Source organism: Hipposideros armiger, unplaced genomic scaffold (assembly GCF_001890085.2).
Source record: "Hipposideros armiger isolate ML-2016 unplaced genomic scaffold, ASM189008v1 scaffold_1559, whole genome shotgun sequence".
Taxonomy (NCBI): Eukaryota; Metazoa; Chordata; class Mammalia; order Chiroptera; family Hipposideridae; genus Hipposideros; species Hipposideros armiger.
Genome location: NW_017732909.1, coordinates 65,205 through 88,727, shown reverse-complemented (window position 1 = coordinate 88,727; position 23,523 = coordinate 65,205). Strand labels below are relative to the sequence as shown.

General features: G+C 39.2%; 1 protein-coding gene across 1 annotated transcript in view; it reads right to left on the bottom strand.

The window, feature by feature from the left end:
- The window catches only part of LOC109377795 (contactin-associated protein-like 3), a gene marked incomplete at both ends in the record, with an annotated part of 61,736 nt that overhangs the window by 20,622 nt on the left and 17,591 nt on the right, over nt 1-23,523 (bottom strand). The window contains 3 exons of the mRNA XM_019634257.1: nt 1,709-1,815; nt 7,946-8,117; nt 19,843-19,989. Of these exons, the coding sequence (XP_019489802.1) occupies nt 1,709-1,815; nt 7,946-8,117; nt 19,843-19,989 (426 nt within the window). The remainder of the gene's footprint in view (nt 1-1,708; nt 1,816-7,945; nt 8,118-19,842; nt 19,990-23,523) is intronic.

Here is a 23,523-nt window from a genome sequence, read left to right as displayed (position 1 = left end):
GGTCACTTACTGTTGACTTGGCAACATCTCACCTTCATTTGGCATACCAGTTAGAGAATCACAGTAAAGTGAATTCAATTATTAGCCCAAATCGAATTGTTAGGGCCACAAGTGAAAAAAAATCTTTATATAATACCTGTTAATTTTAAATCAGAGGTGTTTGGAACAATGTTTAGATCATATTACTGATTAACACCTTAGCAAGCATTCCTTAATCATTAATATTCAGTAGGTCTCTGCTTTGCATAACACCTTGCTAGGAGCGATGAGGGGTGCTGTAAGAGACTGCCCTGAGTCCTAACTGGGACTCTGGCCAAGTCACTTAGCCTCAGGTTTCCCAGATGTTCAGCTCCTTTCATATGAAGATTTGCCTTGGCAAATTCTTACCTGGCACTGCAATAGTAATAGAGATGCAGGTGGAATTACTCTGGCTGAACTTATGGGTTGGGGAGTGAGCCACCTCCCACATCTGCCAAGAGGCTTTTGGCTCCCCTGTGGAACTCCCGGGCTGGGACCCAGGGTTCTCATCCCAGCACCACTGACTGCTGCCCTGGGGCCTGGGGCCCATAAGGTGGAATACATGATAGTCCATGCTCTGCCTTTCTCCCACACTTGATGTGGAAACAATTAAATAATTCACAGGGAAGAGTTCTTAAGAGTGCAAAGTATTCCTCCAGTGGGAGGGCCTGAATGTGGTGTGAACGGTGAATCTTCATGCCATGCTTTTTCTCTAAAGACTGAAAGGGAAAGGAGGGGCTATGATAGCAGGGATTCAGAAATGTCACAGTAATACACAAATAGGAAAAAACTTAAACAAAAGCCAATCGTTAGAAAGCCATGAGGATTTCAGGGCTCTGTCATAAGCTTCTAGTAGCTAATGAATTAGTGGTCGAAAAGTTTTGTAGCTTTAAAATTGACAGAATAATACTTCAGAAAAGAGACTGGTATTCAAGATAGAAGAGATGCAGTTGAGAAGTGGTCAAGAGCCCCTGGCTGGTAGCTGTGTGACCTTGGGCAAATGACTTAGCCTCTCTCTTTCCTCAAGTGTAAAATGTATATAATAACAGCACTTACCTTCAAGGGCTATTTCAAGGGTTACAGAAGTTGAAACATATGGAGAACTAGAACACTGCAGGCACAAGGTAAACTCCCAGTATGTCAGCCATCATCACTACTACCATCATCGTCAGAGAACATCAAGATTGCATGGTACCCGAACATTTCCCTGCTTCTCACCTGCCATGCTAGTTCCCATCCTGCACTTCTACTGAGACTCTTCTCCTCATTTAATTTTATAAATGTTGAGAATCAGAAACTCATCCTTTTCTTTACTTTGGCAGACAAGACTTGAGAACTAAAATTGGGTCCAACTCAAGGAACAGAGCAAGATATAATACCATGCATTCCAGAATTTTGTTTTACTATATTTCATTTTCTTATACTTATTTTCCTTGGCCACTCTTTTGTATTTTTTTCTGTCTTATTTGATAGGTATTTCTTTTAGCTGCTTTAACATCGTTAGGGAATAAAATCGATTAAAAATTAACCAGACAAAAACTCGTCTCTAAAATACGTATTGGCTTTTTTGTTGTCACTTTCTAGCCCACAGTTGCACAGACACAGACATATATATACAAAATAATGAAAAAGAAAATAGAGCTACATGGAAATCAAAACAGAAAGGAGAACAAGTGAGGTGTGAGCTTACAGGAATGGCAGGTTGCGCCCGCATAACCAGTGTGTGCGCAGTTACAGGAGAAGGAGTCCCAGGACTGGGAACATTCACCCTCGTGTTCACAGAAGCTGGGCAGACACCTAAAGGAAGACAGACACAGCTGCGGTTTCCCACCTTCGGCCATGATAAAATATGCATCTCAACACTAACCTGTTACAGCGAAAGATGGATAATGACAGTTACCTGAACAGAAAACTTTCAACATGAATAAAAATTGTTGGGTCTGTCATCAAGGTGTCCTAATGTAATACCAACGATAGACTAAGAAATCCATTAGATGCTACTAAGTGTCATGTGTTTGTGACAGATACATTTTCTACACATTATATCAGAAACTATGTTTGCTTTTTCAAAGGCAAGATTCATTTCATACATGACCGGGATATAAACTGCTTGCAATGGCCCTGCCTGTTTCCATGTCCTTGCATCAAATTATAATATCAGTTGAATAAATGAACAGGATGAAACGTAACAGAGATAAATGGAAAGTCTTATATTTAGTTCCAAAATGACTCCATTAATATTTTAAAACCTAAATTAGTTCTACTCTATTTTGGTTGTTCTGAAAGTTATGTTGAACCTTCCAAGTCTAGTCCATGAGCCCTTTAACAATGCTGCATGAAAGCCAGCATTAGGGAGTTAAGTGCAGACCGAAATCTCGGGCAGGGGCTCTGCTCTCAGCAGTCCTCCCTCTCTCCCTCCCTCCCCCCAAGAAGTGGCCCTCAGCTCACTCTGGGACAAAAAGCACCTATGAGCTCTCTGGGGCTGTTGGTCCATTTGTAGAACCAACAAGGTGGTGCCAGCCAGGACTATGGTCCACATGAGTCACAAGCAAGAAATGGTGGTGGCCCTCAGAGGCCTGGCACAAGAGCCCCTTCCCCACCTGTGGCCCTGGCCTTGGGCCCAGTGAGCAAAGGAGCTGTAAAGGGGAGGTGTGGCCCTAGTAGGGGTGGCATGGGACGAGGGTTGGGGGGGGTTAGATCCCCTGCAGAGAACCAGTTAGGGAGCCAGGAAGATGGAGGCCCCAGGCCCTGAGTCTGGTCCATCTGGCTCCCCCTTGAGGATCTGCTGAGGGAGGAGCACCATGCCTGCCTCAAAACTCACCATCCTGACCCTCTGTGGTTGGGTCAGACATGGCTCTTGAGCAGGATTCAGAAAACGGAGACTAAGGAGGAAGTTTGGGGAAGTCATCACAGCTTCGTCAATAACATAGGAAAGAAGATCTACATTAACTTAGAGTGTCTGGGTCCTGTCAAGGTCACACTGCCTCTCTCATCAGACAGTTGAAGCTCTTAATATTGTCACACAAAAGCCTCACTGCAGGAGCCATGTAACTTATTAGTTACCTCTTGAGCTAAGTGCCCTTTCTTTTTAGGGAGTCAAAGAAATGAGAAACTCTGGGTTGCTTCTATTCTATAGCAGTAACCATTCTTGCTATTTGGGAGAAAGGTGCTGGCAACAAATCCAATTTCTTTCAAAAGACACACATCATTCCTGCTAGGCCTTACAGCATTAGAGTAGAAGAAGCCAGATCTTTACCAAGAATGAGAAGGTGGGCTTCTTGTGGAAACAGAAGGCTGTCTGTACCCCCAGGAATTAGGGGACAGGCCAAACCATGCCCCTGAAACCCTCCGTAGAGACTGCCGTCCCACTTCCTTGGTCCTTCAACTCTTTCTTCAGTAGCTGCACATCCTGAATTCTACATGCCTGAGGTGAGCTTTTGTACCCCGAGCCGCCTGCTTTCCTGGAGGGACCAAGCATGCACAGGGAGGACCAGACAGAGGCCGTAGATGTAGTGAGAACACCAAAACATCAGCGTGCCCGCCCAAGTGAGCGCATGCACGCCTGTGCATGTCTCACCTGACTTGAAGAGTTCCACTGCTGGAGACGTGGGATTGAAGGTGAGCTGTGGACCCAGCACACTGTCTCCACTTACACCCAGATGGGCAGGCTCAGTCTGCGAGTGTTTCTAAGGAAAGGACAACTATGGCTCCCACACACCCTTCATGGGCCAGGTCCTTTTAGGAGTTTGGGAAGATTGTGACCAGGTGTGGAGGAGGGCAATCAAGGCTGGGATGGTGCTGAAGGCCCTGACCTTTGAAAAACTGCTAAGAGAACAGGGGCTTGAACCTGGGGGAGAGCCTCCTTAGGTGATTCACCAGGTACTTGAGGGCTGTGGGTGGTAGAGGTGTGCAGACTTGCTCAGAGCAACAGGGAAAATCTCAGATTAATGGGTGGAAAGCCGGTTTCAACAGATGACATCAACCGACCATTTGGTGAATGGACAAGTGTCTTGTTCTCAAAAGATTGAATAGAAGCAGGATCCCCTTCTTGATGATAAAGGAAAAGAGAGTTCCCTGCTCTGAGATGGAAGCTGCAACATAGTCACGTCTAACTTTCTTTCCATCTTTATCGTTCTTTGCATCTATGATCCTCAAGATATCTTAGGATTTAGTAACTGAGCCTCTTGCCTCTCTGTCCCTCCAAAGCTTGTGTTTCTCCTCCATCACTATTCCACAGAGTGATACCAGCCTTCATCCAGCTGCCCTACTACATCCTGAGGGTTCTTCTGGCTCCTCCCTCTCCATCGTCCTGCAGCCAAACAGCAAATCAACTTGTGATTCTGTTCACCAAATATAAATCATCCTCACTTTCCAATTACCTCATTTAGGCCATCATCACTTCTCCCATAAGCAAGATGCCTCTTACCTGTCCCCCGGCCTCTGATCCCACATCGAAATCACCTTCCACTTGTGGTCAGAGTCGTATTAAACACACAGGTGGCTTCCTAGCTTTAAGCCCTTCAGTGGTCTCCCAGGGAACTTACATCAACATCCAGATTTCTAGTTGGCCAGAAGGCCTGTACAGTGTAGCCCCTGCCCAACTAGGCAGCACCATCTCTTGCCACACCTGGCTCCTTCGCCTCAGTTTCACAATGTCAACACCAGCCATTCTTGAATGGGTCAGATTCAGGGCTCCACTTCAGGCTTGGGTACCAGGCTGTTCCTTCCACTGGCCATCCCAGCTCTGACTCACTTGACTGACGCACACACCTTTTGCACCAGTTTAGGCATCTCTTCTGCCTGATAGTCCCACCTTGTCCCAATACAAATTAGGCACCCCTCTCACATGTTCCACAGCCCCCCAAAACTTCCACCTTGTTTTTTTTACTAGTCTGTAGCAGGAATCAACAAACTCTTTCTGTAAAGGGCAAACTAAAAAATATTTTAGGCCTCAAGGATCATATAGTCTCTGTTGCAACTATTCCACACAGACATTACTCAAATGAAGGACTTGGCCATGTCCCCCCTGCCCTCCTCAAATGTTATTTACCAAAGCAGCAGTGGCTGTGGGCCTTACGCTATAGATCCCTAGTCTATAGCAAAGCCACTGAGTATTGGCAGCAGAGATATTTCAAACTGTGTTTGGCAGAACTCCCTGCAGCTGAAGTGGCAGCTTGAGCTGGGTAGGCTCATTGTTTTACCATGTATTTGAACAAATCAGCTTCCTGTTCTTCTTTCTGACTCACTGGAATGCTCTAAAATCACACTTGAATAGACTCCATACTTTTTAGTAGATTAGACATGACTATGATAAAAATAAAGAATACCATCACTTACCTAAAAATATTTTGGATTAAGATTTTTAAAAATACACTAAAACTTTATGTTTGTGATAATCAATTTTATTCTAATGTTATTTTCTACAAAAAAACACAATTGTACAGTGTGCAATGCTACATTTAGTATCTAGAAGATTAATGCTGGACCAAATGCCCTGAAGTGGGAAAAATGGCCCCACCAGCACAGTCCACGCCTTTGGGTGCACAGGAGGCATTCACAGGAGCTGAGAAGGACACTGTAAACTGAGTTATATGACATAAGATCCTAAGGTCCAAAATGCAATTGGTGTAAGACACGATCCCTTCTTGTCACGACCTGTCCCCAAAGCCTTGTCCCAAGGACCAGGCTGCCTTCCCTGTGAAGTGTTATCAGGCGCCACAGGAAGACAGCACTGCATGGATGAGTCCTTGGGTGACTCAGGAAGTCGTCCTCTGCTCCTCCTGGAGTTCAAACATCTTTTCATAATCTACAGTATCCTTTGGGCTAGGAGTGCTGCTGTGTATCACCAGTTACTAATTCCTGTGCCTGAATGATAGATGTTATAAAACTACCTGCATTTTAATAATAAGTCTTGGCTTCACCTGAGTACCTTTGCACTTGCTCTGGGCAGGCAGGGCGAAGGGTTGGTGGACAGTTGGGAACAGTGCAACGTGCCTGAAAAGAGCCCAGGCATGGTGTTGGCTTTGTCGAGTTATTTTTTTTAAAATTTTTTATTAGCTGAGCCATCCTGCCACCTGTTGGCAGCTCAGCAGCTGCTCAGCTTGGGCTGGGACTCGAACCACTGTTGCTCAGAGCTCGCACTCTTGAGTGAGCTCTTAACCAACTGAGTCACTCAGCCAGCCCTGTCGAGTTTTTTAAGTGAGTCTATGTCATGGTGCACTGGACATGTGTTTAGTAAGTGTGGTTGAAAGGGCTAAGGAAAAATGAACAATTTTAGTATTAAGAGTAGTGGAGACTAAGGACATGTTTTTAGATGGTAAACCATAAAAAATTATAACTAGTGACTATATAGGCTGTTCAAAATGCTGATATTTTCATACCCACTTACAGAGTTGCCAGAAACCTCAGTTTTAAAGATGATAACTTAACATCCTAGATGTCTCCACAGATTGGTACTTATGTCTGAAAGTCCCTTTTAGATGTCATAAGGAAAATCTTTCAGTTTGGGTGATATATATATGCACACATATACATAGGTCATACATACATTCTTTTTTTTTTGGCAGGGGGCTAAGAATCTTTATGCACAAAAGGGGATTCCTTGTGTAAGAGATACTGTTGAGGGAATTCTCCGGGCACTACAATAACTTTCTGTGAGCTTCACTTGACTGAACTGACAACCCAGCCACTGCCAATGAGCTGTGACACCCCAATCCTCCCCACCCACTGAAGGGCGTTCCAATGGGTGGGGGGCTGTACCCTACTACCAAGCTAACACCTCTAAACCCTCTCCAGATACAAAGATGCAGGATTCCAGAGCTGGCTGCAGTTATAATTTACAGATGATGTCATAAACTAAATGTTCATAATCTGAAAATTAGGGTTGAGAGTTTTTATCTAAATTCTTTGAACATTTTTGCCCCTACAAATGAATAGAATGTGAATGCCTGAACATGAACACATGACTAAAGAAATCAAGTTCTTTTTTATGAGTCCATATTTCATGTACTGAGTACTTATGGTTTTTAAATACAATGTACACTGCATTTGTAACCTGTATTTATTGGACATGAAACAGAATTCCAATTAGTGTTATATTTGGAATAGATTTTACTCCACAAAGTACTCTGCAGAGTGTGAACTTTGGGTGAATGTGTAAGGGTGTCTGAAGTGTGTTCATTTAGTCAACATAAATGTAATGCATTCCTACTAGAGGGAAGTCAGATATACCACCCACAGAAAATATTCTAATGTGTTACGGCTAAGCTATGGCTTTTAACCAAAATAACTTAAAAGTCAGCTTGAATGACAAGATAACCTGAAAAAAGTTGCAGTGCTTCACAATGGAAAAGGCTGTTGTTTTAAAGCTTTGCTTTTCTTATCTTCTTCATTGAACAGTACTAGAGTAGGACTGGGTGCGCTCCACTCTTTGTGTTTACAGCATCACTAAAATCTCTGAAGGGCTTCAACCCTCCTCAAAGGAAAAGTTACTTTTCATTTTCCCTGTAGAAAACAGAGTGTGGGGTGAATCCAGCTGACCACACATGATTTTGATTCATTGGTCCTTAATGTTCCATTATCCCTTTAGAAAATCTGTTTTGTGCAATGGTAGAATTTTAAAATACTCATCAGTTTTTACACTCACCAATAATGATGGCAGCATTAATAGTATTCTGTAAGAATTAAGTAGCTTGGCATCATACTTATAAGAACTTGTCTCCTAAGAGAATATCATTTGAAAGGAGCAATTGTTTAAAATTAAAGATGTTGGTTTTTCAGTTTTCAATGTAAACATAATTTTTCCCTATAAAATGGATACCAGGAACAGAGAAGTTTCGAGAAGAAAGTACACTTTTCTTCATTTGTTTTTATTCTACTATTAAAAAATTGAAAACAGGAATGCTAAAATGACATGGGATCACCTTACCTGTCTGTGAGGCCACAGGAGTCAATCAGGAGATCACGAAAACTTCCCAGTGCCCCCTGTTGTACTGAGACAGGATCCACTGCCTTGTTGCCAATAGAGATGCGCCTCAGGCAGCCCTGAAATCCCCCCAGGGAACTTCCACATCCAGAGCTAGAGATGTTGCTGGGACAGCCTGAAAGAACATGGAGACACATACAGGAGAAAATCAACAATTATGACAAAATTTTGCACAGTGCTTCTGCAAGATGGCTGCCTCCCTTCGTTTACAAACACTTGAGAATGAAACTTTCTACACCCTTCAGGAAATTCACTATTACTCATGGATGGGGTGGCAGAGAGCTGACAAGAACAAAAGTTTTTAGTATTACTAAAGTGTAAAAATAACAACTATAGTCAGGATTCTGGAAAAATGAGGGAACAGTAAGATGTAAAATAAAATAAAATCCTAATAGGGTTATTGCACATTTAACTTAAGCAAAGCTTAATTTCTTTTTTGAAAGCACATATAAGAAATTACTCCTTTTTTTTTAAAGTTACAGAAAAGGAGTTTATTAGAAGTAAAAATACATTTCAAAGAAGCAGAAGTGGACCCAAGCAGTAGAGAATGGCTCAAGGGCCATTATTAGAAAAGAAAGTACACTCCAAAGAGTTTGGAGCGGGCCAAGCAAAGGAAGCTCAAAAGGCCCAAGGGGGCCCAGGGCAAGGGCCAGAGAGTCATTATTAGGAGAAAAAGTATACTCCAAAGATTTTGGAGCTGGCCACGAGCAGAAGCAAGGCTCAAAAGGCCAAGAAATTACTCCTTTTAACATGATGCTAAACTAGAGGAACTAAAAGGCACCCAATAGTAGAGTCAGAAAAAAATTACAAGCATAATAGGACTTGCTATATTTAAAATGTTTGAAAATTTTTTCATTAAAAATTGACCCAATGCTGTCCATTTATCTAAAACATATGTTAAATATTTATGTGTGAGCATGTGCACATGTGCATGCACGGGCATATTTAAAACCACTTCATAATAATTGGTCTAAGAAATCTAAAAACCATTAATACTTTTCTAATATATTTTTAATTAGGCGCTTTACTCAAATATCTTTCAATATTAACACAAAAAAATTAACAAGTATCTCACGATGAGATGGCATTGCAAATAATGGAGAAAAATTAACATTATAGAACATTCCATTAAAAAAGGAATGGGCTCTGATTATTTTTAATAATAAGAGTTACATTTTATGAGTTCTGCTGCAGTCATTAACTGGTTTGCTGTAAATTACAAGACACAATTCCTATATAGTGGTTTTGTTTTCTCCCCTTGGGCTTCCCAAGAAGAAAATGCTCTTCTGACAATTATGAGCAAGGATATGGCTTTGAAATCAAAATCAAAGCACGAGCAGGTCCAGAGCCACCTCCTTCTCAAGTACAGGGTCAGCAGGGTCTTGAGTGCTCGTCTGTGCTCTCCAGAATTACCCTCTAAAGGAACCACTTTAGATTTGAGTTCTGCGAGATTAGCAATGTAAACAAGGAGAGCTGAACGTTAAGGAAAGAGGATGCAGTCATTGGAAATGCTTTGTAAAAAGGCAATGATTGCAGGACAGAGTGGACACTTATTTAGATCCAAGTCTCCATATATCGTCTCCTTTTTTTAAGGACTGAAGCAGAGGCCTTCCTCAGGTACTGCCCTGGATGAAGGGAGCTGACTCTCTCCTCCCCATGGACAGCCAGTGTCCAGGATGCAATGAAGTGATGCAATGCAGTGGCCCATACCCATGTTCTGAGCTGGGACTTCCCTGAAGGGCAGCCCTGATTCGGACCCTCCTGTAGGGTCTTCTGAGGCTTCTGCTGCAACTGCACTGCAGCTCCTCTTGTCCCAGCTGCTCACTTAGCCTTCCAGGGGTTAACCCCAGGAAGCTGCCACATGCAAATCCCCACGCAAAGGCAGCTTCCTGGGGAACCCAATTCACAGCAACATTGGATAAAAGCACAAAGCATTTATTTAATTTTTTTCATATGCAAACATGAAATAAGCACAGAATATTAAAATAATTTTTATTCCAAAAATTGTGAAGTAAATTTTATGTAATGTGTAATTTAACTATTTTATTTACCTTATGAAATCATGTTTAATATATATTTTTTGCAGAAGCGGTTTTTTTAACTTGTTAGATGCAACGTCTATTATTACTATTATTATTACTATTTTTATCATTATTAGTTTCAGGTGTACAAAGCAACATAATTAGACATTTACACCCCTTATAAAGTGATAACCCCAACAAGCCTACTACCCATCTGACACCGTACATAGCTATTACAATACCATTCACTATATGCTGTGTTTTACATCCTGTAACCATATATATATATATATATATATATATATATATATATATATATTTAATTACAGTTGACATTCAATGTTATTTTATATTAGTTTCAAGTATACAATGTAGTGGTTAGACATTTATATAATTTATAAAGTGATACCCCTGATAAATCTAGTACTCATCTGATACCATACATAGTTTTTACAACATTGACTATATTCTCCTTACTGTATTTCACATGCCCGTGACTATTTTGTGACTACCAATTTGTACACCTTAATCCCTTCACCTTTCTCACCTATCCCCCAATGATCCCTCCAATCTAGCAACCATCAGTTTATTCTCTGTATCTATGAGTCTATTTCTGTTTTGTTTGTTCATTTATCCTGTTCTTTAGGTTCTTTAGATTCCACATATAAGTGCAATCATATGGTATTTGTCTTTCTCATTCTGACTTATTTCACTTAGCATAATATCCTCTAGGTACATCCATGTTGTTGCAAATGGTAAGATTTCATTCTTTTTTATGGCAGAGTAATACTCCATTGTATAAATGTACCGCAGTGTCTTTATCCAATAGTCTATTGATGGGCATTTCAGTTGTTTCCATATCTGAGCTATTGTGAATAGCACTGCAGTAAACAGAGAGGTGCATATATATTTTTTGAATTAGTGTTTTAAATTTCTTTGGGTAAATATCCAGAAGAAGAATTGCTAGGTCATGAGGTAGTTCTATTTTTAATTTTTTGAGGAACCTCCATACTGTTTTCCATAGTGGCTGCACCAATTTGCAATCCTGGAAACAGTGCACAAGTGTTCCTTTTTCTTTACATCTTCACCAACACTTGTTGTTTGTTGGTTTATTGACAATGGCCATTCTGACACAAGTGAGGTGGTATCTCATTGAGGTTTTTCTTTGCGTTTCTCTGATGATTTGTGATGTTGAGCATCTTTTCATATGTCTATTGGCCATCTGTATGTCCTCTTTGGAGAAATGTCTATTCAGGTCGTCTGCCCATCTTTTAATTGCATCATTTGTTTTTTAGTGTTGAGGTTGTATGAGTTTGTTTTTTTAGTAAAGTTTGAATATTAAATATTAACCCCATATTAGATCTATCATTGGCAGATATTTTCTCCAATTCAGTATGATGTCTTTTTGTTTTGTTGATGGTTTCCTTTGCTGTGAAAAAGCTTTTTAGTTTGATGTAGTCCCATTTGTTTATTTGATTGTTTCCCTTGCTTGAGGAGATATATCAGTAAAAATATTACTAAGGTTAATGTACGAGAGTTTATTTCCCATATTTTCTTCTAGGAGTTTTATGGTTTTGGGTCTTACATTTAAATCTTTAATCCATTTTGAATTTATTATTCTATATGATGTAAGAAGATGGTCCACTTTCATTTTTTTTTGCATATCTGTCCAGTTTTCCCAGCACTATTTATTGAATAGACTGTATATATACCAATATAAATTCTTGCTTCCTTTGTCACAGATTAAATGACCACATAGGCATGGATTTATCTCTGGACTCTATTCTGTTCCACTGATCGATGTATCTGTTTTTATGCCAATACCATGCTGTTTTGATTACTATAGTCTTGTAGAATAATTTGATATCAGGTAGTGTGATACCTCCAGCTTTGTTCTTTCTCAGGATTGCTGTAACTATTTGAGGTATTTTATGGTTCCATACAAATTTTAGTATTATTTGTTCTAATTCTGTGAAAAATGACCTTGATATTTTAATAGGAATTATGTTGAGTCTATATATTGCTTTGGATAGTATGGACATTTTAACTATATTAATTCTTTCTATCCAGGAACATGTTATATGTTTCCATTTATTTGTATCTTCTTTAATTTCTCTCTTCAATGTCTTATAATTTTCTGACACAGGTCTTTTACTTCCTTGGTTAAATTTACTCCCAAGTATTTTTTTGTTGTTGATGCAATTGTAAATGGGATTATTTTCTTACTATTTCTTGCTGATAGTTCATTATTGGTGTGTAAAAATTCAACCAATTTCTGAATATTAATTTTGTATCCTGCTACATTACTAAATTAATTTATCAGTTTTAAAGTTTTTGGGGGAATCTTTGGGGTTCTCTCTATATAGTACCACGTCATCTGCAAATAATGACAGTTTTACTTTGTCCTTGCCCATTTGGATGCCTTTTATTCCTTTTTCTTGTCTGATTACTGTGACAAGAACTTCTAGTACTATTTTGAATAAAAGTGGTGAAAACGGGCATCCTTGTTGTTCCTGATCTTAAAGGGAATGCTTTTAGCTTTCCCCATTGAGTATGATATTAGATGTGGGTTTGTCATATATGGCCTTTATTATGTTGAGATATGATCCCACTATTCCCACTTTGCTAAGAGTTTTTATCATAAATGGTTGCTGGACCTTGTCAAATGCCTTTTCTTCATCCATTGATATGACCATATGATTTTTATTTTTCATTTTGTTTACATGGTGTATCACATTAACTGATTTTCAGATATTCAACCAACCATGCATGCCATGAATGAATCCCACTTGATTGTGGTATATGATCTTTTTAATGTATTGCTGAATTTGGTTTGCTAATATTTTGTTGAGGATTTTTGCACCTACGTTCACCAGGGATATTGGCCAATAGTTTTCTTTTTTTGTAATGTTTTTGTCTGGTTTGGGAATCAGGGTAATGTTGGCCTCCTAAAATGAGCTTGGGAGCCTTCCCTCTGTTGGATTTTTTGTAATAATTTGAGAAAGATAGGTGTTAATTCTTTTTTGAATGTTTTGTAAAATTCACCTGTGAAACCATCTGGCCTGGGACTTGTTTGTTGGGAGCTTGTTCATTACTCATTCAATTTTGTTGGTAGTAATCTGTCCGTTCAGATTTCCTCTTCTTTCTTCTTCCTTCTTCTTCTCCTTCTCCTTCTCCTTCTCCTTCTCCTTCTTCTTCCTCTTTCTCCTCCTTCTCCTCCTTCTCCTTCTTCTTGGATTTTATTGGGGAACAGTGTGTTTTTCCAGGACCTATCAGCTCCAAGTCAAGTAGTTGTGTTCAATCTAGTTCCAGAGGGCACAGTTCCGTGGTCCATGTGGGGATCAAACCGGCAACCCTGGTGTTATGAGCACAGCACTCTAACCACCTGAGCTAAACAGTCGCCCAATTTTGTGCTTCTTCTAGATTTAGTTTTGGAAGATTGTATGCTTTTAGGAATTTATCAATTTCTTTCAGATTGTTCAATTTGTTAACATATAGTTGCTCGTAGTATTTCCTTAAATTTTTTTGTATTTCTGTGGTGACCATTGTCACTTCTCCTCTTTCATTTTTGATTTTATATATTTGGGTCCTCACTCTTTTTTCTTGATAAATCTGGTGAAAGGTTTGTCAATGTTGTTTATCTTTTCAAAAAACCAGCTCTTGGTTTCATTGATATTTTGTATTTTTTTTGTCTCTACTTCATTTGAAAGTATTTCTACTCTGATCTTTATTATTTCCTTCCTTGTACTCACTTTGGGCTTTGTTTGCTGCTCTTTTTCCAGTTCCCTTAGGTATAAATTTAGACTGTTTATTTGAGAATTTTCTTGTATATTTAGGTAGGTCTGCATTGCTATAAATTTCCCTCTTAGGACTGCTTTCCCTGTATCCCATAGATTTTGGGTCGTTGTGTTTTCATTTTCATTTGTCTCAAGGGATCTTTTGATTTCTTCCTGGATCTCATTCATTATTTATCAGCATGCCTTTAGTCTCCACGTGTTTGTGTGTTTTTCAGTTCTTTCTTTGGTAATAATTTTTAGTTTCAAACCACTGTGGTCAGAGAAGATGCTTCATATGATTTCAATCTTCTTAAATTTACTGAGACTTGTTTTTAGTCTAACATGTGGTCTACCTTGGAAAATGTCCCATGTGCACTTGAAAAAAATGTGCATTTTGCTGTTTTGGGGTGAAATGCTCTAAAAATATCCATTAAATCCATCTGGTCTAGTGTGTCATTTAATACCGCTATTTCTGTGTTGTATTTCTGCCTGCAGGATCTGTCCACTAGTGTCAGTAGGATGTTAAAGTCCTCCACTATGATTGTGTTACTGTTGATGTCTGCCTTTACACTGGTCAATATTTGTTTTATATATTTAGGTGCTCCTATGTTGGGTGTATAAATGTTTACTAGTGTGATGTTATCTTGGATTGATCCCTTTATTATTATGTAATGTCCCTATTTGTCTTTTATTATAGTCTTCATTTTAGAGTCTATTTTGTTCGATATAAGTATTGCTACTTCAGCGATTTTTCTCATTTACATTTGATGAAATACATTTTTCCATCTCTTTAAGTCTATGTAGGTATTTTGATCTGAAGTGAGTCTTTTGTAGACAGCATATGCATGGGTCTAGTTTTCTTATCCATTCAGCTACTCTATGTCTTTTGATTGGAGCATTTGATCCATTTACATTTAAAGTGATTATTGATAGGTAGATACTTATTGCTATTGTATTATTCATATTTTTTATCTTTGTTTGTTTTCTCCTTTCTTCTGCTTAAAGTCCTTTTTAACATTTCTTGTAATACTGACCTGGTGGTAATGAATTCCTTTAGTTTTTTCTTGTCAGAGAAACTCTTTATCTGTCCTTCAATTTTAAATGATAGCCTTGCTGGGTAGAGCAGTATTGGTTACAGACCTTTGTTTTTCACCACTTTGAATATTTCCTGCCACTCTTTTCTGGCCTGCACCATTTTTGTTGAGAAATCAGCTGATAGTCTTACACATGAGGCAGGTTCCACACAGAGATAATGGCTGCTGTACCTTTAGCCCTCACTTAGAAGCCACACAACCCAGTCTTTCCCAGTATGTCTCTGGTGCCTCTTGAGTTGCCACCCCTCCACCATGTGAGTGTTTGGAAGTGAGTTTATGTGCCAGTCCTTTAAGAGGGCACCTGGGTTTCCAGCCACCTTCTGTTTCACTGGGATGGACAGACAGAGTCCTCACTGATTTTCACCGCCAGATGTTGTGGGAACTCCTCTTCCTGGCACAGGACCCCTGGGCTGGGGAGCCTGGTGTGTGGCTGGAACCCCTTTATTTTCTGGGGGGACCTCCACCATTGAGGTGTCCTTCCCAGTGTTCAACCACTATCTGTAGGTTTGGGGTTAGCCCATTTTGCATCTCTGCCCCTACTACAAGTCTCGATGTGGCCTCTTCTTTTTATTCTTAGTTATAGGAGTTCTATTCGGCTAGTCTTCAGATGATTCTTGAGGTTGATTGCTCTATACTTTATTTGTAATTTTGGTGTGATCCTGGGATGCAATAGGCATAGCGTTTACCTAATCTCCCATTTTGGACCCCAAAACTCTACAATGTCTTAATTACTCATCTTTTTGCTTTATATTTTCCAATCATTTAAATCATTCTCACATTAATATGTGCTGACTGGGGTTTGAGGTCATTTGATAAGGTTCTTATTTTTAAAATCAAATTGAATAAATAATCTTATAAAGTAAATGTTTGACCAGTGTACTTTTATGTGTTTTTCGTTCATCTTTCTTTGAACTTTTGTTGTCCATTCACTGGTGCACTTCCAAAGAACAGGAAGAAAAGATCCAACTTGTTTTTATTCCTGCATAATGGATGCCAGGTTTCTATCTAATAATTTTCATAAAATGCACATAGTTTATCTTTACTGGTACTTTTTTTTCAGTGCCTGAGGCTTTTATGCTTTGTATTTCTGACAAACAGAGTTCTAAACAAGTCAAGGCCTACATCAAGTTAAAACCATTGTTGGGCCCAATGAAACCTCATAAATTAAACCCTAAGAGTGTTTGATGTTTCAAATTTAATGTTACATTGTAAAGAACTATTTAATACTACAGTTTTCCTTTACCATTTTCAATTTGTAAGATAATTTCTGAAGGGTTGAATATATTTGGAAGAAACTTGACATATCTTTATAGGCAACTTCTATTCATAGCACTTGATAACTCAGAACATTAGGATAAAGAATGCAGAACATTAAGTCAATAAATAGTTTTGTGGAATCGCTATTATTCTTTTTCTGCTTATCTTGCTTTTCTCCAGATCACAAGCCTCAAAATCATCCAAAATACAATGTAGTATCTTACTATTTCTGTTAGGAACAAAACAAAACCAAATCCAGTAGTCACAAGGAAAACTTTATGAAACTGGAACTTTAAATAAGGAAAAGTGAAACCACTTCTCTAGTTATGAGAGAGATATCAAGAAGCAAACAGGACCATTGTCCTGCACAAGCTCAGGCCAGGAGATGCTCATTCATTCATTGAGAAGATGACCCTCAAGTCCTATAGCATAATGGCAGAGGGTGACTTATCGATGACCGATTTGGGATGGAGAGTGTAAGTGGACAGTGAATGCTTACTGCTAAGTTAATGAAACATATCCATTACTATTGAAGAACTGGGCAGTTTATGTATCTCTGAGGATTACAGGGAAATTGTCACTTCATGTCACTGTACCAAAATGGGTCATCAGGTGAGACTTTATTACAAAGTGATCATAGGTTCCCTGGCCTGCTAATGCTTCATACAAAAACACTTGGGGGATTCTACACATAATTTAATATTCTGCAATTGTATGGTGCAAAGATACTATTGAATAGCACAAGATTACATAAAAGGGAATTAATTAAGGCTTAGTTTTCCACTGCCCTTAATAGCAGGCACCGAAAATCTGCGTACAGTACATTATAATGAAACTGCTATTGGAAGAACAATTAATGAAAAAAATAAAAGAAAGAAAGCTCAGACTGAGAAAAGGAGAAGATAAAAGAGAGAGAGAGAGACAGAGAGAGAGAGAGAGAGAGAGAGAGAGAGAGAGAGAGAGAGANAGAGAGAGAGAGAGAGAGAGAGAGAGAGAGAGAGAAAGAGAAGGATATAAATCACAGAGTTCTTGTGGGACATATAAAAATGCTGCTATTTTGTAGGTGGACCCTCTCATGGTAAGAAAGCTACACTCTGAGGCTGCCAGACCAAAACAGACTATAGACTTCCATATGGCCTGCTACCTGTCAGAAGTACTGACATCATTTGCTTTATTCACTTAAGTGTCCTGGTTTGGACAATAGATAATATGGTCATTTTACCTGTAATAATAATATGTACTAGTCAGTTTTTATAGTAAGGCACTGAAACAAAATTTATAAGATAATTGGGAACTTGCAGTTGAACTTCCATCAACAGAAATAGTAAAGGGGAGAAGTGTCTCAGAACATAGGGTATTGATTTCCTGAAAATTAAATATCATTAATCGATTTTTAACTAGAGGACCCAGGAATACTTATTTTATTAGTCCCAATATTGCTACAGAGCATGGATGGAATAAAGTGAATTTCCTTGTCAACATCATACATGTTCTGGTACTGATGGACATTAATTAAGAAGATGATTAAACCAACAGAGACACTGACACAGAGTGCTCCTGGGATTGGATAAAATAACCCTGATATTGAAGCTTTCGGAGTGGAGCTTCTACTTAAGCTGCAGCTGTCTTGCTCCATTTTACAGAAGAGAGCTGGAAAGTCCAATGCAGTATGGAAACGGGGCTGTGAGAAGGGAGTCCTGACCTGGGCATAAAACTTGTGCATGTAAGAGATATTTTGAGGACCAGAACTCCATGTCCACTGGTCCTATACCTGCCTCTCCTGGTTTTTCTTGAATAAAAATAATATTCACCTTTTTCTTTAACCTCAGTAAATCTAAGTGTTTTGATTTTGTTTGTTTGTTTTAGCCTTGTGAAGGCATTACTTGCGTTTTTTAAATAGTATACTTTTTTTCCCTAGGAAAATAAATTTTATGTTGGTGTAAGATGTATAGTTGACTAAGTTTGAATCAGTAGCTGTAATTGTTCTGTAGATATCAATTGGGTATTTACAGCTATGCAAATAGAGGTTACTCTAATTTATACTTTAGCTGGGCATGAAGTGCTATGATTACAATTGCTCACACCATTTTTGCCACTCAGTGCCAATACATAATTGCAACAGAAAAGCCGTAATGAAAAAAAGTCACTCTGCTCTCTCATGAGATGCTTAAACTTTGTAGTTCCACACATCTTAGAGACACTGCTTCTTATTGGAAACTATATTGACAGGATAGTTTTCCTACACATCAACACAATTTTATGAAAATACTTAGAAAGGTCTATTATGCCTTTTTAAATGCATTGCCCCAGATCTCTGGGGTCTTTTCACAGATGTTAGTGGAGCCCGAGGCTGGATCTACATGCACGGGCAATGTGATTGCTGTGTATTCTCGGGCACTCATTTAACTTAACAGTCAGAACACACCACTGAAACTACAGTACATGACTGCTGTTTCACTAATTGACCAAACATATTAGGAAAGTCAGATAGTTTGTGCATAAGGAAAGTTTAAAAATTACTGACAAGATGACTCTTAGGTGTACAAAAATATTTATAACATTTTTACAATAGCAAAAAAAGAACTGGGAACAATCAAAATGTTTATCAAGAACAAAATGAGATAGTGGGATAGATAAGTAAAATGTGGTATAATATGCATCGAAAACCATGCAGCAGTGAACCTGAGCCAAGATTAGAAATAAGTCTGCCTACTACTGCTCTAAGCTTCCACGGGCACAGAGTTTCTCACTTGAATGCCTGAGGGATGGAGACTCACTACCCTCAGGAGCTCCCCTCCCAGGCTGAGGGGGTCCCAGGTGGACTGGATCAAAGGTCCACTGAACATGTAAACACTGCATGTCCTGCAGTCCAGGGCAGACGGCCAGGTGGTCTTGGTCAAATGCATCAATAAGCATTAACAGCCATTTAACCAGTCTCCCTCTGTTGTAAATAATGGTGCCCTTCTCTACAGACAGCAGGAATAGAATGTTTCTTAAACTTTAAAGTGCAACAGACCACCTGGGATCTTGGTGAAATGCAGATTCTGGTCCAGGAGGTCAGGGAGGCTGTGTCTGCATTTCTAACAAGCTTCCAGCTGATGCTGGTGCTGCTGGCTTATGGAGCACACCCTGAGTAGCCAGGCTGGAGGCAGAAAAAGAGCTAACATACAAGAGAAGAACTCCCACATGCAGCAATGAAATTGGCAGATACACACTGATGAAAGGTTATAAGGGTCACCTGGCATTAGGGTAATTTTCTGTAGCAAAGTACTAAAGGGAGAAATAGAGAACGTGACCCTGAACATGCCTGAACAGAACTACCTGCAGAGCATTAAGACACCTGTTGCCTAGGCCTCAGAACCTTTTAAATCAGCATCTGTTGGGATGAGCCAGGCACCAACATTTTTTTAAGGTTTCCAGGTGACGGCAGTGTGCAGCCTAATTGAAAACAAGTCCCGAAGTTAAAACCAACCTTGTATTTTATGCATGTTCCAACAAGGTCACCAGATAGACTTGCACGTTAGGCCCTAATTATCATCTTTGTCCACTCAACATTCCCACTGATTATATCCGAAAAAGAAAAATCACCCTTCAGTTTTAATTTTCATTTAAAATTTCCAGTTGCTTGAGAAGGTAGGAGCTAGAACAATAAAGAGGTTTGATTACCCGTAGAGTCCGTTCCTTTCACTTACCCCCCAAATAATAGTTGTCGCCCAGATCAATCTGCCCACTCAGGAAATGGGCCATGGAAGCTGCCGCACCATCCACCATCACATTCAGATGACTCCCTTTAGCAGACAAGGACACAGAGTGCCATTGCCCATCATTCAATCCAGTACCTAGTGGTGAACAAAATGTGTTAGAAGAGATTCCTATAGACCCTATAGATGCCTCTAAACAGGGGAAGTGCTTGAAAAGAGTATGGTGCAGATAATTGGACCACCTGCCAAGGATGGTCTGACCTGAAGCCTACCCTAAAGGTCATGCAGCTGGCTGGGGCAATGGAGCACACACAGGTGTTGAGGACAGCTGCAACCTCAGAGAGCTACGGAGTGGCTTAGGATAGATGTAGGCTTGGCCGGGTTTTTTAGAGGGCAATAAGGTGATGCATTAGGCTGGTCATTTTTATCTAGGAGGAAGGTGCTGCCTATGTCACTCAGATAAGGGGCTTGTTGTGTAAATTTTGTGGTTGCTGAGTGTCTTTGCATCTGACTCACCAGTCTTGGTCTGGACTGTCTAGTTTTTGTTATAGTCCAACAAAAGTTATTAAGTTCACTTGAGAATATTATGGCTTACATACCCAGCCCCCAAGGCTGCATTTCACTTCTCATCAGTCAATTAAGTCTGAAAAGCTCCAATAGAAAAGAAAGAGAAGAAGAAAGAAAGAAATCAGAAGAGAAGGGGTGAAGAGGAAACAAGAGTACAGAGTCCAAATATTCTGCCTCAGGAAGGGCAGTGTTATTTTACTCTCATCCTAGGGCCTCAAGAGAATAGAATTTCTATGACTGACCTTGAACAATCCTGACATAATAAAATATTTCCAATTACATGGCATATTTAAGTCTCACATAATTAGTTGGGATGTTGAGAAGTACAGGTATTTCCTAAAATTGTGTTAAAAATATAAAAACTTTGTCTTACTTTTGTGTATTTTCATTGTCTATAACAATCTTGGTAGACTGTTTAGAAAAAAATATATCATCAGTCTTTAAAAATAACAAATTAAGTAGCAATAAAACATGAAAATTCATTGAACAAAATATAAAGTTAAAAAAGCATTACATTAAAATGTGTGTGTATGTGAGTATGTACATACTCAAAAATTGTATAAAATGAGAAAAGACTAGCATGAAATAATCTTAAATATTAACCCTAATTTTCAGGTTAGGAAATTGTGTTTGTTTTCATTTTCTGTATTTCCAAATTTTATTCAGTGTACTCCAGCTATTGCTATATTATTATTTTTAATACCATTATTAGTCCCTCCTAAAGCAGTCACTGTCTCTTGAATCCGTGAGATAATATACATTTTTTTTCTTAAAGTGATGGAGTTGGGAATGGTCACGTGATTGAATTGTTGACTTACTCCCAACTGTGCCTGACTCTAGCATCTCTTACAGACTCAGCTCCCTCATTCTCTTTCTCTGTATCACCTACTTATCAGGTAAAAAAAGTTACTTCATGGGAGAACCTGCAGAAAGCACTCCAGAATGCCTCCTTGAATTTGTAATCAATGTCATTTGTCTATGTAATAAAAAACTGTTTTTAGTAAAATTTGTTCTTCTAATTTAAAAATAAAATACCTGCATTTATATTCACTTTATAAATCCCTTATAGTTCTCATCCTTTGTTTTTCTTTGGTGTGCTTTCAACTTCTCCCACTTCTGATGAAAGAACTGTTTCCCAGGCAACACTACTGTCAAAGAATGATGGAGAACAGATGGTAGATTTGTATTTGATTTGTGCTACCAGGAAGATGCCACAGCCCTCCAGCCCCTCAAAAGACCTCAGTGTGGGACACTGCAATGATGGTGGGACTGGTCTGGGAATAACAATAACTAAAAGTTATTGAGTTATTATGATCAATCGTACTGTGCTAAGGATTTATATGAATTGTATCACTGGATTCTCACCATAACTCATATTAGTGTCATTTTAAAGAGGAGAATGCTATGGGAGAACAAGAGAGCGGCCCCTCAAAGACCAGCAGCTGGCACACTGCACAGATACGTTCCGAAATGGGCCTGGGGGGCAGTCTTCTCATTCACCACCCACCTGCTCAAGTCAAATAATGTATGCTAATAACAGAGGACAATGACCATGGCAGTAGAGACAATTCGGAAAAGGGTGCAATTGTGTCTTTTCTTACATAAATGAAACTCCATAAGCGAAGATGAACAGTAATTGTCTCGTCTTCTTCTGTTGCTCTCACTTATCCTCTGTTTCCACAACTCTTTCTCTTAGCCCATCTCCATGAACACACATACACTAGATCGTACACTTTGGGCACATTTCTCAATCTCTTCAGAAATATGCTGAGGTAACTATTAGGAAAAATTATCTAATACCTGGAATTAGACTAAAAGATGCCTATTCCATGCCATTTAATGAGATTTAATTTATCCTGTACATGGTTTGATACTAGATACAAGGTTTAAAATGAAAAAATATTCTATCTGTCTTATTTTTTATCTATTTTAAATGTATAAAAGATCCTTTCCTCAATTGCTACTAGAGAAAGCTGTAACTAGAGAAACTCACCATTGGTTTGCTTCTGAAAAATAACACATTGCCCTGTAAAAGCTTTACAACTGGTACAGTAAGACATTTGTGTAATGTCTCAGTGCCTGCTTACAAAAAATTGAATGACTAGTCTGCATGTGAGTTGGTAGGACGGGTGGTATGTACCCACATGTAACAAAAATAAAAAGATTTCTCTTTTAGATCATATTACATGTGAACTATAAATCTTCACAAACAAAGATTTAGGCAATTTACTGAATCCTAGCTGACACTATCAGCTCAGGTCATTTGCTGAAGGCTACAAGGAAACTCAGTACACTGGTGATCCAATTGATTTGATTTATATAAGGAAAGGAAAATTTAAGTCTCATTCGAAGTTTTTCAGTCCAAGACTGATAACCATAGATCAAGCAAGATATGCCTTCCACATTCAATATTCATGGAATGGCATGCCATGGTCTGCTTGGGTTTTAATTTTTATCAGTTTCAAATGCAAATTAGTCCCCAAAGTTCATAGATAACATGACTGTGGCGGTGAGTCTAGAAATACATGGGTCATTCTTGGAAGACTGGAGCAGAAAGTCCACCCATGATCGTAAGAAGCCTTATCAAAAACAAGTAGCCTAAGGGACACAACAGCTCTGAAAGAAGAGTGAAAAATTATAACTTATAATATTTTGAAAACTAATGTGTAAACTGGTTCAAAGACAGTTCAACGAAATCTATTTTCTCAAGACACTCAGGATTAGACTAATGATGTCTAGTATTTCAATTTCACCTCTAGTTACTAACCAGCAATTTACAAACAGGTTATTTATTTATTTATTTATTTTAAGATTTTTATTGGGGAATTGGGGGGATGGGAACAATGCTGGAGAATTGGGGGAAGGGGAACAGACAAGTTGCTGTCGTTTTAGTCTTCAGTCTAGTTGTGGTGGACGTTGCTTCACTGACCCAAGTTGGCACCATCATTGTGCTCTTCCCGGGTGAGGCAGATCAGTCACTGGCTTCTGGACAGCCGCTCACTGCAACTGCTGGCTGCTCACGCTGGCTGCTGGCTACATACAGTAGCCCATGGCAACCCACTGCAGCAGGGGCTACAGCCTATGCCGTCACCAGCGACTCACGGC